Genomic DNA, 18,660 nt, shown 5'->3' with positions numbered 1-18,660 from the left:
AGTGCGGGTACTCCCCTTGTTTTACGGTACCAGGTGTCAGTATCCCCTTGTTATCCAGTACCAAGTGCGGGTACTCCCCTTGTTTTACGGTACCAGGTGTCAGTACCCCCTTGTTATTCAGTACCAAGTGCGGGTACTCCCCTTGTTTTACGGTACCAGGTGTCAGTACCCCCTTGTTATTCAGTACCAAGTGCGGGTACTCCCCTTGTTTTACGGTACCAGGTGTCAGTATCCCCTTGTTATTCAGTACCAAGTGCGGGTACTCCCCTTGTTTTACAGTACCAGGTTACCTTTTTAAAGTTACCTTTTTAGTTCCCAGCAGATTAAACCAGGCAGAACCTACGCCCATCCACCATGAGATTCAACGCTGAATTTCATTCATAACAGCACAACATTATTTGTCCATATACTGTATATTTCACAGCGGCTGAAACCTTAAGTATAGCTGAAAATGTTCAGTGTTATAAACAGCTGTGAATTCTGATAAGATGAAACATGCAGATGAATTCACAAATAATAGCTGTTATATAATATGTAATAATACTGCTGTATTGCGGAACATGGGCTCCATACCAAGGCTGGAGCTCAATATTAATTAAGTGACACAATTGCTGGGTTAGTGTTGTATATGAATAACTGGACAGTCCATCTCCTCACCACCATTGTCTTTGGTTTACACCTCCGCTCACACTCTGCATTTCCCTTTGGTCTGAGCAAAAGGCCAGATCCTAACCATCCACCCATGTCAAGGAATAGCCATTTCACTGTTTTACTTTGCTTACTTATCTACAACTATAAAACTAAAAATGGCTGCTGTCTACATTTCCACTATGAATTCAGCATATTTACACTGCCATATGTCTTTAAGTATTTAATTTAGTTAAATTTTTTTTTTTGCATACATGTATATATTTGAATACTTGTATCTGTCTTGTGGGTCTGTCTTGCGGGTCTGTCTTGCGTGTCTGTCTTGTGGGTCTGTCTTGCGTGTCTGTCCTGTGGGTCTGTCTTGCGGGTCTGTCTTGCGTCTCTGTCTTGTGGGTCTGTCTTGTGGGTCTGTCTTGCGTGTCTGTCTTGTGGGTCTGTCTTGTGGGTCTGTCTTGCAGGTCTGTCTTGCGTGTCTGTCTTGTGGGTCTGTCTTGCGTGTCTGTCTTGTGGGTCTGTCTTGCGTGTCTGTCTTGCGTGTCTGTCTTGCAGGTCTGTCTTGCGGGTCTGTCTTGCGTGTCTGTCTTGTGGGTCTGTCTTGCGGGTCTGTCTTGCGTGTCTGTCTTGCAGGTCTGTCTTGCGGGTCTGTCTTGCGAGTCTGTCTTGCAGGTCTGTCTTGCGGGTCTGTCTTGCAGGTCTGTCTTGCGGGTCTGTCTTGCGAGTCTGTCTTGCAGGTCTGTCTTGTGGGTCTGTCTTGCGGGTCTGTCTTGTGGGTCTGTCTTGCGGGTCTGTCTTGCGTGTCTGTCTTGCAGGTCTGTCTTGCGGGTCTGTCTTGCGAGTCTGTCTTGCAGGTCTGTCTTGCGTGTCTGTCTTGCGTGTCTGTCTTGCAGGTCTGTCTTGCGGGTCTGTCTTGTGGGTCTGTCTTGCGTGTCTGTCTTGCAGGTCTGTCTTGCGGGTCTGTCTTGCGAGTCTGTCTTGCGGGTCTGTCTTGCGGGTATGTCTTGCGGGTCTGTCTTGTGGGTCTGTCTTGCGGGTCTGTCTTGCGGGTCTGTCTTGCGGGTCTGTCTTGCGTGTCTGTCTTGCGTGTCTGTCTCGCTTGTCGTTATTAGTACATTCACCATGGGGCCTCAGAGTAACGGAATTTCATGCGTGTATCCTGTACATATGGCAGACTAGACACTAAAGACTTTGACTTGATTTCTTTCCTTTTTTGTCAATCTGAATAACACCAAGAAATTGGAAGATACTATATCCATTCAAACAGTGTAATGGTATGAGAACATTTTTTAATAGGGATGCTTTACATTTGTCTGCTCTTTGGTCAGATCTCTATATACGTGGCGAGAATCTCAGCAAATGGGAAATTACTTGAATGTTTCGGAGGATTTCCCTACCTATTGTATTGAAGGGAATCGATTGCCCTGGAAATCAAAAAAGTCCCTGAGGCAGTGGTAGCTGTTCTGTCTCCTGATGCTTCAACACCAGTGTTTCCCAACCAGGTCTTCAGGGACTCTCAGGCAGTGTATGTTTTTGCTCCCTCCCAGGAGCTGGAAAGGAGCAAAAATGTGTACTGTCTGGCAGGGAGCTCAGTGGAAGCAAAAATATGGACCGACCGTGGGTCCCCAAGGACCAGATTGGGAGACACTGGTTCACACCACATATACCATGTGAAATGGATCAGAGGCCAGAGGACAAGGCGACAGAGCAGGCAGTCCTAGGGGAGGCTAGAGAACAGGTTTAGCTGTTCAGGACTGTGACACCAAACCATATTACCTAGAAACAATCAGAATGAATTTCAAAACACCACAGACTGCAGTTGGGCTCATTTGGTGCTTAGATATGAACACAGTGCAGATATAACAGCCGACGCAGGAAATGATAATAACAAAGGATAAAATATTAACTGGAGATGTTTAAGCTAAACTCAAGTTCCTTTGTCGTAAAGATTAAAACATACATAAAATGTAATGTCATTTATTCTTTCAGTTTCACATATAATAATATTGCGAAATATCTTTTGAATAAATACAATTCAATCTTTATTGACTTACTGAACAGCCTTTTTTTGCGAGAAACTACAAAGACAGGAACAGTTAGATAAAACCATCCATCTATAAATGAGCATTTTTAGCATAAACTAAGGAAACATCCAGCACAGAATCGGAGATGTGACCAGCATGTACTGAGGCAGTGTTGCCTGTTCACAGACAGCAGGGGGCAGTGTTGCCTGTTCACAGACAGCAGGGGGCAGTGTTGCCTGTTCACAGACAGCAGGCAGGTAAGAAGAGGCAGTGGCACAAAATCCAAGGACTTTTCATGTAAGTTGTAAGTTTACCTTCCAGTTCCGGAAGATGGCGGCCGTGACCTGGAAGCACTTGCAGATGATTGGAGGTCAGCACCACTCACACCGCATGTTTGCTTGTTGGCCACAAATAGTCACCTTAATGGGGGGAGGGGGGTGCATAAACAACATAGCCACCCCTGATGGAGGCACTTGGGCACCTCTTCCGCTGGGTCACGACCTTTGCTCCAAGTGTCATGTGACAAAAAGGAGGGGATGTCACCCTGCCTCTTGGTCAGGAAATACACTCAGGTAAATACAGTGCTTATTTATCGAAACGTCATATTTAAAAATACATTATGCAGTTATACAATAGGCAACAATTCACCACAAATGAAACCACTTCTGATTAACGTTGTCACTGATATAAAAGTCATCCTGTAGAAACGTAGCGCAGGTAGCAGGAGGCTCGCTTCTTTGAATACTTAAATACACACACGGTTATCGAGAGTATAAATACAGAGAGAAATCAAAACATTAGAAATATTCTGAATTTTTCTAGTCTCATTTTTCTCATTTTTAGTTTATTCAGGTGCTACTATTTGGTAAATCTGCTGAGGAGTGTTATAAGGTCCAGCAGGAGCCATGTAAACGTGCTCACACACACACACACACACACACACACACACACACACACACACACACACTCAGTGTACGGGCACACACACACTCACATGCTCAGTGCACATGCACACACATGCTCACACGCTCAGTGCACATGCACACACACACACACACACGCTAGTGCACATGCACACACACGCGTACACATTCAGTGCACATGCACACACACGCATGCACATTCAGTGCACATGCACACACACATGTGTACACATTCAGTATTCAGTGCACATGCACACACACGCATGCACACTCAGTGCACATGCACACTGACATCTAGCCCTAATGCCACTTTTTCAGCTCAAACGCCTGCTGCACCATGAAATAAAAATGTCGTCTCTCCAAAGCACTTCAAAGCATTTCCAAACAACGCCATCGCCAAGGGGGAAAATGGCAGGCGCAGATCGCAGGCCCGGAATGGAGGCTGGAAGGAGACTTTGTTGTGCGCAGGTTTTCCACCACCTTTGTCGCTCTCCAAGAGCCAATCGGCTTTCACAGCACCCAGAGAGGCGCACATGGTTATATGATATCCGCCCTTGTGCACCACTTAAGTTTATTGAAAGGGGGCAGTGGGTTTTTCCAGTAAAGGAAATAATTAAAAACTAACCGCAAAGATGGAAGGACTGCAGTCGAGGAGTCTCATTAAATTAAAGGCAGCTCCTCGCACCGTCTGCACTGTACAGCAGCACTGGCTGCCAATGGGTTCACTGTTGCCATGGTGAAGACCATGTCTCTGTCTGTATAGGGGCTTATTAGCCTGGACTTCGATAACATTCTTACAGAAAATAATCCTTTTGCCGCACAGTCCAGCCCCTATAGAAAGGTCTTTGGTAAGGTCAGCCACAGCTGAAGAGGACACCCTTCTGTTCTTTAGACCAACTGTGTAGGGCTGTCAGAGTGACCTTTGACCTCACTGACTGATGCGTCTTTCTGTGTCATATCCAAAGCTCTCTTCGCGCCACGTTCCGCATGTTCCGTCCCAATGGATTTGTGCGTTTCACTCCTGTGTTGGAGGGGGGGGGGTCTCCCCAGGCTGACACAGTCTTGTGTTTACACTGTAGTGCTGGGGGGTAAAAATCCAGCTGCTCCTGGTGACAGGTGCCCTGGTAAATTACAGTCACCCCAGCAAGTGCACAAACACATCCGTGCACAGGAAGGACAAAGCGTGGCAGAAGAATCCCGGCTTCTGTCCCCACTGCTTGCAAATTACTGCTATGACCAAGGGGTTTCAGAATTAAGTACATAAAGTGATGATAGATTTTCAGCTAAATCCGTAAAAACATGAATATTTCATAAGATTTTATTAATATTGTACATCAGTGGATTCTTCCTGACATTCCTTAACTTTAGTGCAGGGCGGGTCACGGTGATTGTTGACTTACTACAAGGATCACGAGCTTCAAAAGCTGTTAAATCCGCAGTCATTTTTTTTGCTCTTTCTGTGTATCTAACAGTCACTATTCCATGTGCTACAGTGCTGCAGCTACATATTCTGCATTAGCATTTTGCAGTTTGTGGTCTTTATTGCACAGCGCCATCACTAATTAGTACAGCTGTGTTAAATATAGCAAAAAAATAGTAAAATAGAGGAAATATAATCTGTCTTTTTAGTGTCTCTTTTTTGACGAGTCCGTCATTATTTGTTGCTGTGGATACCGACGACATGCCAAACAGAAACATGAACCCCAGAGCTGAGGTCATAGGTCATAGCTCCTGTGGTGAGTCACACATCTTTAGAAGGTCCCAGAAACCAACGGAGTAAGCAGAGTGAGCAATCTTCATTCCCCGTGGAACTAGCTGACTCCCGCTGGGGAAATCCAGACCAGTATTAAGGAACAGCGCTCACCATTTGCCAGGGGCCGGGCTGCTTCTCATCTGCCTTCTCCAGCTTTCATAATGCTGCAGGTTTGGGTACCTTAAACGACAGGGACCTCTAGAGGAAACCACATAATCAGCTCTCTAGATTGGCTTTTCTATTCAAAGAAAGTGCTGCTTATCTTCGGAATAACTATGTATGCTTTCTAACCAGAAATGATCCTGAAGCCTGCCTGTCCAGATTCTGTTAGAGTTTCTTCTTCAATTGTGGTTCCTAGTCAGGTGGCCACGATTAACCAATGACATGCCTCCCCGCAGCTCATACTGGGAAAATTCAGTATCTTCAAAACAAAAAAACGGAGAGGCGATTCTCAGGAGGAGATGCAGACCGGCTTTCCGTTTTTGTCATACTGGTAGACCAGCATTTTGATGCGATGGGAGTTTGCCGGCGAGATCCAGGGACTGCTGGTGATGGAGAAGTTGTGACCGGCGTAGAAGTGAGCCGGCTGCTTCCTGCACCGGAAGAAAGCCCTGAGTGTGGTGGCAGCCATGACCCGGAAGCGCTTGCTGATGAAGCAGTACAGGAAGAAGTTGATGGTGGTGTTGAGCAGCGCCAGCATGTTAGCCACGTCGGTGACGAGGTGGAGCAAGCGCGTGGGGCCCGGCGCGGTGGGCGGGGCCGTGTAGAGGTGGTAGAGGATCATAACCACGCGTGGCGCCCACAGAACCGCAAAGACGGAGGTGATTGCAAGCAGGATGGCGGTGGTCTTGCCCGTGGAGTATCCCCGCAGGCGGAAGCAGCTCCGCCGATGAAGCTTGTGGACAATCACCGAGTTTAGGACAAAGAATATGGAGCAGGGCACCAGGTAGGCAGTGACGCAGTGCGCCCACACTAGCACGTGCTGGCCGGGGCTGCTAGCTCCAGTGGAGCCCTGCAAGAGCTCTGGCCACCAGTAGTAGGGGGTGCTAGAGAGCAGGCAGCCCAGGTAGACAAGCAGGATGATGCGACGTGTGCGGGCAGGGTAGGACATGGCGTGGTAACGCAGTGGGTGGCACACGGCGATGTAGCGATCCACTGTCAGTGGCACGGCGATCCATATGGAGGTGTGCATGGAAGCAAACTCCAACACCTGCACCGTCTTGTTGAGGGAGGGGGGCAGCTGGCTGCCCAGGATGAAGTCCTCTAGCAAGAAGTCCACGAAGACGATAAGGAAGAGCACCAAGATGTCCGCCACCGCCAGCGCCAGAAGGTAGTTATAGGAGGACTTCTGGCGCCGCAGCACCAGCTGTGACAGGATGATCACTGTGAGGATGTTTGCTTAGAGGCACATGTGAGGGGGGGGGGGGTTAGTGAGCACCAGACAAGGCAGGGGTGGAACAGGAAGAGACGAGAGGGCAGGGAGGACCGGTATGAGGTGGTGTGGTGGAGTCGGGGGTGGGATGAATTATGAAGAGAAAGGATAAGTTATAATTAGTCACATGCTGGAAGTGCTGAATGTGAAGGGGCATCACTGCCAGGGGGCGGGACACACAGCCAATAGGAGGTAAGCTGGGCTATGAGCCAGTGCCATGCCGCTCGCTCTTCTCAACACTAACCTTCCCTTTGATGCCCCCCCACTGTCCTCCGACCTGATTCCTTCCTGTTCTCCGGCCCGGCGACACCTGGCTGGTGACGGCAGCTGCCAGGAGGCAGTGCAGCCTTGTAATCTTATTGGCCGTGGCGGGGGGTTGGGCTTGAAGGAACAGGTCAGGGCCACCATCTGTCATCCAGCCGCGCATGACACAGCAGCGCGGCGTCGCCGGGGAACGGGACCGACGGCCTCCGAGCTCATGGCAGGACCCATGTATAGAATATCATGCCATCGTTTGGCTTTTGTTGCCATGGCGAGTTCAGTCCAAGCTACCTTGCTGGTCTGGCATCATCGGCAAATATAGCAGTAGGTCCGGCAGAATGCGATGACAATTAGTGCACACAGGCCACTACAATGGCCCCTTTTGTCATGATACTGATAAGGACGTAATTGCATCACACAAAACGTCAGAATTAAAATTATTGACATTAACCAATCAGGGAAACAAACACTTGACAGTCAGAGAGTTATATCTCTGCTCTTCAGACCAATACATTTACAAATACAAACAAACACAGGCAGAGTATCAGTCACACACACAGCCTGCGGGCGGCACAGGGAGAGAGCAGAGCGATTCGGCAGTGTATGCGGGTCAAAAATCAGCTTAGGTTCCCCGACAAGCTGCCATTGATATTAAACACTAAATTTCTGAAGACAGATACCGGGGTGCAGGAGCCGCTAACAGAATCCTTAAATATTTCAGAGCTTCTGTCTGTGGATTTGAGAGACTGCCGGTGTGTGAACGGCTGACTAACGAAATCACGTTAAATGATGTGAGCTGAGGACACAGCTGGGGTGCGTAGTGAAAGGAGGTGTCAACATCTCCGAGGCAGTAATCCTCAGTCCTCAGGTTGGATGTTTTGGTCAAATACAGATTGAATTGACAAACAGTGAAGTATGTGAGCCCCCTGCTGGCTAAGTCGATAAATGAACGTTATACATCATGTGAATGTTTCGGGGGAGTTTCCTGCATGGTGGGGTGTGTATATGGTACAGGCTTTCTGTTCGACATGAACACCCCCACCACTGGCCCCGGGAAATTCTCCCCACTCCATGAATCTAGGTCAGATCGACGTCCCAGGAGGCGGCCAGGCTGCCGCTGTCGCTACCGGCACCGTAACGCTGAGCTCCACACCTGCCGAACGGTAAGAGCGCCCCCATGTGACTGACAGGCGGGCGCGGCCACAGCTTCACCAAAGAGAAAGAGGGATGTTTGACGTTATCCCACCTCTAGGCGGACAGAAGTTGGTCAAGTTTTACACATTAGTTTACTTTTTGCGCATGTTTTTGTGCTGCACACTGATTGCACTTTCTAGTATATCTTTACATCGATGAGTACTAGCAAGGAGAAGATGAGGATCTATGTGCTCCGGAAATTTCATGCTAAGAATGAAGAGAAAATCCCGGCTCTCGGAAGACCTCTGCTTGGCTTCAGCCTGAGCTGCTCGGGATCTCAGCCAACGCCCGTGCGTAATTACGCTTCTCTTCTCTGTTTTGCTCTCATCCTGCCGTCAAAGGCGCTCCCGTACTTGCCGATCAAGGCTGCCCCCCCCCCCCCACCACAAAGCGTGCCACTGGGCTCAGCACCAGCGCGTCTTTCCGAGCTGCCAGGAGTCGCAGGACTGGGTCACAGAGTTACCGGGTTCCTCCAAAGAGGTGGTGGTGGGGGGGGGGGCTTTGGATTTCCCACGAAAAGATCCTGCCGATCGCTGCTACCCTCAAGTGACTGTCTGCTGTATCCGTGTCCTGGACGCCACGTCCGTCAATGTTCCGTGACTGAATATCGTACCAATTTAGGCTAAGCAGAATAAACTGAGCGCAAAACAGGATTGTTTTGCACTTAAAAAGTTAACGTGCTAAAGTTTTAACGGTCAGTGCATTTGAATGTACTGTATGATTTGAATATTTTGCTTGACAACGCAGACGAGCACATGCACCCAGGGTCAGCCCTAAATGAGTGACCAATAAATCAATCGAAACAAAACCAAACAATGCTTCATGAATAAAATAAAGTCTCTCACACACAACGTTGTGCTCTTACACACAGACCTACAGCTGATGGATACACCGAGATAACCCCGGGACTCAGAGAGTTACAGCCAGAGACAGACGGTGACAAACCAACTGGGAATGGTGTTAAAGAGACGCATCCTTACCGGGGAGGCCGAGGCAGAGTAGTGCGCTGTAGTAGATGACGGGCAGCGTCCCCAGGGGACAGGCTTGGAGCCCGGGGGTGTGCTGACCCGCACCCCAGGCGCTGCTGTTGGCTGACAGGCTGCTGTAGATGTGATTGTGCTCCATGAGCTCGGATTCCCTTTGTTTCCGCCTCGGCTTCCTTTGACTCTAATGGGGAAGCTCAGTCACAGCTGGCCGGCGAAACCTGCATGAGGAGCAAAGCGTTGGGGTCAGGGGGGGGAAGTGTGAGGCCCCTCGCTGCCTTTGGGCACGGGCGTGCAAATAAGAGGGTGGGAGAGGAGGGGAGAGAGTAGAAATAAGAGGGTGGGAGAGGAGGAGAGAGGGAGAGAGTAGAAATAAGAGGGTGGGAGAGGAGGAGAGAGAGAGAGAGAGAGACAGAAGGGCAGAAAGCAGGCGGAACCACTGTGTGCGCGAGGGTCTCTGCGCGGGAGAAAGCCGTGGTGTGTGTTTGGGGCGGGGAGTGGGAGGAGAACAGGAGTAATGTCACATGGCGGCGTGTAGGGGTGCGGGGGGGGGGGGGGGGGCGAGCTTGTGTGAGAACAGGAATACTGCCGGCAAGTTCTGTGTACGAGAGGGAGGGAGATATATATTAGGGGAGGAGGAGTGGGGGCATCAGAAAGGGGGACAGCGAGAGGGGAGGGGCAGATACATGCGGTGTCAGGCCATGCTGGGGGGCACATGTGTGAGGACAGTGTCGCTCTGTCTGATGGTGGCTGCCTGCGAGTGGTATATTGAAGATGATGGATCAGAGCTCAGCTCTGTGTACAGCTGCAGGCCCTTGGGGGGCTGCGCAGGGTCCCCCCCCCCCCTGCAGGGTCCCCCCCCCCCGCAGGGTCCCCCAGCCCTGCATCTGCCATACAGAAAAGTAACTGCTGTCAGTTTGCGCTTCCAAATATTCAGTAACAGCTTATATGCCGTTAGCACTGCAGTCGTCCTGCAGGAGCCAATTTCCTCTAAGTGAGCTATAGTTTATATTCTACCTGAGGAATGTACCTCTCTGACACGGTCCCTTAAGGAATCATATCGATTAATATAACATTGCAAATTATATAATGCCAAAATACACACTGTGCATCAGTGGTAGGATCTGCAAAGAGTTCAGACGGCAGAGGAAGTTCATTATCCAAGGAGACATATCATTTTACTGATTAATGAAAACCTGGATCCATTTTATTATGCACGGCTCAGAAAGAGTGAGCTGGAGGAGAGACACGGGAGGGGGGGGCAGGGGAAATAATCAGGAGGGGGTTTATTGTGCAAGGCGGCAAAAGAATGATGCACGAGCAAGAGAGGAGAGGAGAGAGGGATGCAGGAGAGTCCTCAGGAGCCCCGGCTATCTGTCAGTTGCGTGAGTGAAAGGGGTCAAAATTATGGATGGGGAAGCTACAAAAAGGCCCCCGCTTTGCCGGCTAGTTACGTCTCCTGTGAGCTCAGCTGCCAGAGCCGGAGGTGCAGAGTCAACGTGGCAAATAGCCAGCGTTAAATAAATTATGACCCGCAGAAGTGGATCGATGATCCCGGAAAGACGTGCCAGCTCGCTGCTCTCCTGCCCGCACACGGCGGGAAGGCTGAGGCAGATTCCAGAATGCAGCGTGCCCAGATAACGGTATGAGTATGACATGAGTACAACACCAGTACGGCATGATTATACCAGAGCATAGCATGAGTACAACCAGAGCATGGCACAATTACGGCATGAGTATACCAGAGCATGGCACGAGTATGATATGAGTACGACACGAGTACAGCATGAATATTCCAGTACATGGCACAAGTGCGGCACACGTATACTAGATCATAACACGAGTATAGCATGAGTACGGCAGAGCATGGCATGTCCCTCAGGGTGCCCCCTGATGTGCTCTTGGCCTTGCATAGAGGTACCTCCTTCACACAGCGTCTCTTTTTCCCCTCCAAATGGGAACCCAGTTTATACCTTGTCTTCCCCAGGACTGAGAACTGTTGCGTGGAAAAGCAGTTTCTGAAAAGGGAAAGTTCCTTGGTCTGATACTTTTACTACTTTTGTCATTCCTTTGAACTAGAAGATCTTTTAAAAAGATGCAATTGTAGTCCTTAACCAGCAGAACCTTGTTATAGTTTGGTTGTACGGATTTCTTTTTATAGTCTTTCTTGCATAGTGAAGAGAGATTTGCATGTGCGATCTCAGTAGCAAATGTGTTAATTGTGCAGCTTGTGTAATAAAATTTTTTTAACTTTGGGCAGATGTTCATAAAAGCGTGAGGTACCGTGGTAATGGGTGGAGGTGAGGTTTAGAGCTTGTTACTTTTTGTTTACCCACCGTAGAAACAGCATCATGAGTGAGACTCGCCAATATCATTCATTAACCTCGTCACCCCGACCTTGCTTTGTGTCATCCTTACGGCTGGTCTCTGTGTTCTTCTGTTGTGTTGCATCTGCATTACGGTTGGTCTCTGTGCTCCTCTGTTGTATCTGCATTACAGCTGGTGCTGGGATGGGACATGCTGGGAGTGCTGATAGACTGCTAGTAAGTGCTAATGTGCGTGTGTGTGTGTGTGTGCGTGTGTGTGTGTGTATGTGTGTGTGTGTGTGTGTATGTGGTCCAGATATACCTTACCTTGTGGGAACCAAATGTCCCCACAATATGATGAATACCTGATTTTTGCTGTTATGGGGACCAGGAAACTCAATTTTCTAAAAATCTGTGACTGCAATCAGAAAAGTAAAAATGCAAAAACTCTTGAATTTTGTTTGGTTACTTATGGTTATGGTTAGGGCTGGGTGGGGGTTAAGGGTGTCAAAGTCAGCATTAGCAGACCATGACCGGTCTGTGAGTCTATGCACCACGGTGCCAAAACAAACCCCCAGAGCAGGAAGCTGCACTTGGTCAGTTATGCGAATCCAGCTTCTGACTCTTATGTACTTCAGCTTCAGCTTCCGGAGCCCTTTTGACTGAGGAATCCAGTCCCCATGAGAGCCGCTACAGGCTGGCCAGCGGTGGGCAGGGATACTTCTGGTTTGTCCGAACGGGTGGGGGGACACCTGGGCAGCCTTCCCCCCCTACCCACCCCCCACATCCATCCTACTTGGGCTCCAACCCAGCTGCACTCAGGAGAACCCTTGGATAAGACATAAGGTGGGAGGTATTGATGGATGAGATTACATAAGCCCTCCATTACTCTTCCTCAGCTGTAGGCTTCAGTACTGCACCCCCCTCCCCTGCACCCCCCCCTTTCTGCCTGCCTCCCCAGCGTTGGGGCCAATTAAATGCATGGGAAGACTCTGTGGGCATCTTGTTTCCTTCACCGCCCACGCATCCTAACCCCAGCGACATGCGGCATCACAGTAGCGGCTTAGCGGCCCGTCTGCACGCCACTGCGATGCATGTGCATGTCATCCACGCCGATGCCCCGTGAACCAGAGGCCAATAAAAGACGTCAGCTCCTGGACCTCCAGGTCACAGGATTGATGAAAGCACTTTCCCTTTTATTGCTTATTTTTATTGCTTATTTTTGCTGCTCACTATGGGGACTCCAGTTACCTGCTGCCACACCGCTGACACACCTACTGCAAGTAAGCAGAGCAGAGCAGATGTTACTGACACAGCACTACAGACCTTAACCATAAAACAGGAAGTTACAGGAAGAGTTCAACAGGAAGTAATACTAAGAGATACTTCGTGAACTAAAGTGCTTAATGAACGCAACCAAGAAGTGATCTCGTAGTTTCTTCCTGCCTCACTGTCTCTCTTTCATCTCCCTGGATGCTTCTGATTATCTTTTTATTTGTCTAGAACCCCATAGATGTGATAAGATGTTTCAAGCTCAAGGTGCTGAAACTTAGAACTTTTTCCGGTGGCGGTTCACAAGCATTTTGGAAGAAACAATCACAGAGTAACTTCTGAGCCACTGCATGATAACTGGCGTTTTTCTTTGCCGAAAACTATGGGTTTAAACACTCTGCACTATGGTATTCTGACACTGCAATACCACCAACAACCAATAGGGGTGCTGAGGCACTACCAACAGAATTGCTACTGTGCTGGCGAGAGAAACCATACCAGGGGATGCGAAGAACAATCAGCCCTCTGAACCCTGGGAGCCTTCAAAGGGCCCAGCGCAGAGCGGCAGGTTGGGGGCGCCGGCCCGCGTGATGAGCTCCCGCAGATGCACGCCATGGGTATTCCCTCCCTGGCAGTCGCCATGAAAGTGACGCCCTAAAGGTCTCGGTCTTCGCAGAGCCGTCGCTCCGGGAGAAGGCAGCTAAAATTATGACTGGCCAGAGCTACGCTGCCCTTTCATGTCCTGCAGGGGGCCCCCCCCCCTTGGGCCCCCGCCTCCTAACTGGGGGAGGAAGTCAATGGAATCGTTTGACTTTGACATACAAACAAACAAAAAAAAATCATTGATTTTTAATGATTTTAATAGTAAAAAAAACAGAAGTAAAGCAAAGGTTTCAAAGCCCTCTTCAAAGAACAAAGGGCCGCATTTAAGACAAAGTGCAGTAAAACCTATGTGTTGATTCTACCAGCTGCTGGGCCAGTGTAGGGGACAGCGCCCCCCTGGTGGCACTTCTGCATAACAAAGCAGTGCAGGCAGTTGGTGACTTCGGTGGATGGGGGAGACAGTTTTTTCACACGGTTACATGTTCGTTAACTTAACGGATGGAGTTTCCAGATTGTTCCTGGGTCCTCATAAAAATTCTGAGAAAGTTTGCCCGTCGTTTTATCCAGAACATTCCCTTCCTCCTGCCATGTGCCTCCTCTGTCCTAGACTCACTGAACTCCCACAGTGGTTAATCAGTTCTGGCATTATAAATGCCCCCCCCCCCAAATTACGATTGTGCACATCGATTTAACTCTCCCTACCCCCCTCTGGTGGAACAGACAGGCACTATGACAGAATTTGCTTGCTCAGGTCGTGAGGTTTCAGTCGCTCTTCGTTCCTCAGCACGCACAGACCTCGCGTCTAGGACCAGAGGGGGAGTTATAGCGTGTGCTTTCTTTCAGGTCCTCCTTGCCTGCACCAGCCTGCCAGCCTGGCAGCCCACTCAGTTCAGGGGGTTCACCGTCAAATTAGCAGTCTATGCTCGTACTGCGTCTCGCCCCCAGCTGCTCGCGATCATTCTCCTCGCTGGTATTCTGGACGCCTTGCCATGCTGAGTCAACTGATGTCATCGCTGCTTCCAAATGTCTGTGGAAGTTGCATTCGCACCATTTATTGGCTGGCGATGTTGATAACCACAATGTTAGCCTATTAGCTCCTATGATTTATCATTCTGTTGCTGGTTGACTTTTTTTTTTCCTTTGCAGTACCTGCCAGCACTTAGTAACAGAGTAAAAAGCTGTGGGCATCCATGGGTAATAATGCTGCCCTGGCACCTATAGGCTCAAACTCCATGACAGTAATTAAATACAACTGCTGAAGGGTTTTATGTTCATAATGAAGGGCTGAAATCACATGGTAATGGTTAAACGTGTACAAAAGGAAAAGCTGAATGATTAATTGTCTTATTATGGGGGGAAACTGCATGCAGAATTTGTTTAAGTCTTTCATTAGTTTGATGACTTTCCCCTGAGGCGATGCGTATTGAGCTGAGTATGTAATAACAGTCATACACCCTCTGCAGCTACAGTGCTTAGGAGGAATGGGGAGAAGGACTGTGCTCGGTGTATGTGGGACGTGAGAGGGTATGTGGGACGTGAGAGGGTATGTGGGACGGCGACACTTAAACGCACTGTCAGCCACAAAATGACTTACAGCTTGTCACAGAGATAAAGAACTGGTGAAGATGTAGAAACTGTCTGTGAGCCCAGGGAGGATGGCTGAAGGGGGGGGGGGGGGGTTCATGGGGGTGGCCTGTAAAGTTCCTCTCCTGCCAGGAAGCCCCTCAACTGCTAACCCCCTGAGCAAAGTTCAATATGGATAGGAATGCCATAATTCAAACCTTCATGCTGATGGGAATGCCGTCATCCAGACCTCCATGCTGATGGGAATGCCGTCATCCAGACCTCCATGCTGATGGGAATGCCATCATCCAGACCTCCATGCTGATGGGAATGCTGTCATCCAGACCTCCATGCTGATGGGAATGCCGTCATCCAGACCTCCATGCTGATGGGAATGCCGTCATCCAGACCTCCATGCTGATGGGAATGCTGTCATCCAGACCTCCATGCTGATGGGAATGCCATAATTCAAACCTTCATACTGATGGGAATGCCGTCATCCAGACCTCCATGCTAATGGGAATTATATATATATAATTATGGATTCCTTTAAGTCCATTAAAGAATAACATAAAAAGCTTTAAAATAGATTAATCAGAAACATAGGATTCACTATAACTAACTATTTTTTGCCATCATTGAACTGATCATGTACTTGCACATATTTTAATATGTTTATGTACCATGTCGCATGAAACGCTGCATGATTGATGTTCACTTCAAAATATTATTACATGCAGACATGAGTGATGTAGGGATCAGTCACTGGGTAAAAGAGTATGAGCGTTAACCTAAAATCCCAAAGCATTAGGTTTGCAGTGTATGTAATGCATATTCCCAATGCAAGTACTGCACAGCTAACAAGCAACTAAATAATTAACCATTGTAATAAATGCACATGGGCAATGTGAAGGGGAAAACATTATATTCAAATAACTCCATTAACAAACAAGTATAATTAATATTTAATGGGTAGTATGGTCTGAGACATGCCAAAATATTTTTTGTATAGAAAAAGAAATATACTTAAAATAATATACTTAATACAGGGCTTACAGTACATTGTCACCTAAGTCATTAAGATTGTAAATGCAGGCAGGTTTGAAGTCGGTACCAGATGGATGCCGCTGACTGCCGTCCAGTGCTTTCTGGATCCAGCCCAAATTAAAATGGAAAATGACAAATGGAGCTGGTTTCTCCCAATGGACCAGATGGAGCAGAAGGCTGATTATGATGTCAGGCAGTGCAAAGGAAACCCAACTCACAATGAAGCTGATAAATAAATTGCCGCTGACAGGAGTAGAAGATGAAATTGATTACCTAATACATTCTGAACTGGGTGACACGGTTACTCACTGTGTGGAGTCCATATGTCACATGGGCTTTCTCTGGGACTCTTGTTTCCTCTCGCAGTCCAAAAACCTGCAGTTAGGCTAATTGGAATCGCTAAATTGCCCGCAATGTGTGGCTGCATTGGGGCGGCACAGTGGTTAGCACTTTTGCTTCACACCCCTGAGACCAGGGCTTGAGTCTCTACCTTGGTTCTGGTGTGTGGAGTTTGCATGTTCTCCCTGTGTTGTCATGGATACCGCGTTCCACAGTCCAAAAGCAAGGTGAGCTTAATTGGAGTTGCCAAATTGCATGTAGACATTCCCGCGTTAGTGTGCCCTGCGATGGGTTGGTGGGATGCTCTCTGCCTTGCACCCATAGAAATGGGATCCTGCATATGCTAAGAAGTTATGCAGTTATCAAAAATGGATGGATATGCGTGTGCTCTGTGATGGACTGGCATCCTGTCGAGGGTGTATCCCTGCAGTGTGCTCTGTGTTGCCAATGTGAGCATGATGTGAACCACAAATTATTATTATACAGTGTATATATACATGTCCGATTCATGTTTCACCAAAGGTTTTAATTTTTACAAGAGTACAGAAAGAATCTACCTCATTAAGATTTTCTGAAATTCCAGAGAGGGAGGAAATCTGAAAATCTAAAGTCGGTGTTTTGTAGAGAACTCGCCCTCAGGCATAATGAAAGGAATAGACATTCCCAAATACTGTCAGTCAGCCAGCCCATCAGAATTGAAGTTATAAAAATCAGAGGGATACACTGGAAAGAAGCAATTTATAGGGGGGGATTCAGCCGCTTTATTTTTTGTTCCAGCCCACCCGGAAAAAATATGTCTCTAAATCCCTTTAGTGATTTGACACAAGCCCCCCCCTCCGCCGGCTGAATTTAATTCTTCCGATGGCAACCATACCGTGGGCTAACCATACCCAAGGGTAAAATCCTACCGTTCGATTGGTGTTTTTTCTCTCTGTTGCTCATTTTGACCCAGTGACACTCAAATTGTGTTTTGACTACAATCAGGGGCGACGGAAATAGGGGAGCGGGACTCACCCAAAATCGGCAGGACCCCCCTCCCCACCGGCCCCTTCCTTGTGAAACTGCACAACGGTGTTATTCTTATTTTAAATTGTGAGATTTTAATTATATAGAATCTCACATAGTGTCATTTCACGATGTGACCATTGAATGTGTGTCCATTCACCTGTCGCGATATACATCGCGCACCCCCCCCCCCCCCCCCCCCCCCCCCGGGGCAAATTCGCCCCCGATCCCCCGTCAAACTCCATCCAGTGTCTCTGACTACAGCTTAAATTAACCAGGTTGCCTCCTTAATTTGATCCTTTCTCGTCTAATCATTACAGTACCTTGGAGCGAAAAATATTTATGCACATATGTCAGAGGTAAATAAATCAATGAACGGAAAACATTAAAGATATCGATTTACTGAAAAGAATCATAATTTACATCACACAGTTTTCTTGGCTGTACTTGTACGTTTTTACGCGAAACGTAGCTTAAATCGAAATTTACAAAAGTGCTTGTTTTTCTGCTACTTGTGGAAGCTTTAAAGTAACAAACACTAGCTACCTAAAACTAAGTGACTATCGAAAGCTATATACCACGAAACGGCAGTTCATAGCCAGATGCGCTATAGTTTGTTTGTAATGTGTTGGAAAGTACGTTGGAGCTCAAACTTTTGTGCGAATATATAAAAAAACTTTTGAATCTATGCAACGTTGATTGCTACGTAGCTATATGTAAATATTTATTTGTGTTGAAATTGTCCGGAAGGTCATTGTTTTTGCGCTTGTTTCGGTCAAAAATACTGAAAATGTAATGCATTTAAGCGATTATACCGCACACTCAGTTTGCATTCTGCATCTATTTTATTCATATGTAAATTACACGACCAAATCACTACGCTCTAGTAAATGTCACATACTTATCGAAGAGAGCAATTGCCAGCTGGGGGTTGGAGAGGATTCTGAGAAAGTGGTTTCCTCGTTCGTGTGGGACGTGGTTTGTTTCTCTTTGGGTTAATAAAGTTCCATTAATGTTTATATGCGGTGACAGTAGGGTTTCATATCAGTTCTCTCGGTTTACTGTAATAAGGAGAACGCAGTAATGTTGTTTTTATGTCCTTTAACAGTCAGAGCACCAAGATTAAGTTGCAAATTGTTTCAATTTCTAATATTTACAAATCACACCACGCCAATGTAAATTTAACAGTTGTGCAGTTCTTCCCACTTTTTAAAATTCTGGCATTTAGCACAAATAAATCAATAAAGCAAATGTGTTTTGTTTGCCATCAAGCTCGCACCTAGAACTGATCTCTTATGCTTATTTAAATGTTG

At 47.7% G+C, this 18,660-nt stretch overlaps 1 protein-coding gene across 3 annotated transcripts; it reads right to left on the bottom strand.

Moving 5' to 3' along the window:
- Positions 1-5,045: 5,045 nt before the first annotated feature.
- LOC125718019 (probable G-protein coupled receptor 139) lies at positions 5,046-9,437 on the bottom strand. Of its 3 annotated transcripts, XM_048991485.1 has the most exons (3): positions 9,210-9,437; positions 9,175-9,177; positions 5,046-6,740 (listed from the first exon to the last, which is right to left on the bottom strand). In XM_048991485.1, exons 1-3 carry the CDS (start codon positions 9,352-9,354, stop codon positions 5,794-5,796), a joined length of 1,095 nt encoding a protein of 364 aa, XP_048847442.1. In that variant the 5' UTR covers positions 9,355-9,437; the 3' UTR covers positions 5,046-5,793. The 3 variants fall into 3 exon arrangements, with proteins under 3 accessions (XP_048847442.1, XP_048847440.1, XP_048847441.1); XM_048991483.1 differs by lacking the exon at positions 9,175-9,177; XM_048991484.1 differs by lacking the exon at positions 9,175-9,177 and having other exon boundaries at positions 5,046-6,725.
- Positions 9,438-18,660: the final 9,223 nt, after the last annotated feature.

Source organism: Brienomyrus brachyistius, chromosome 22 (genome assembly GCF_023856365.1).
Source record: "Brienomyrus brachyistius isolate T26 chromosome 22, BBRACH_0.4, whole genome shotgun sequence".
NCBI classification, from domain to species: Eukaryota; Metazoa; Chordata; class Actinopteri; order Osteoglossiformes; family Mormyridae; genus Brienomyrus; species Brienomyrus brachyistius.
Note: the sequence above shows the minus strand (reverse complement) of the source record. Positions and strands in the feature narration are given on the sequence as shown.

Excerpts from the sequence above, each read along its gene's own strand:
- LOC125718019 (XM_048991485.1), bottom strand. The coding sequence starts at position 9,354 with ATGGAGCACAATCACATCTACAGCAGCCTGTCAGCCAACAGCAGCGCC.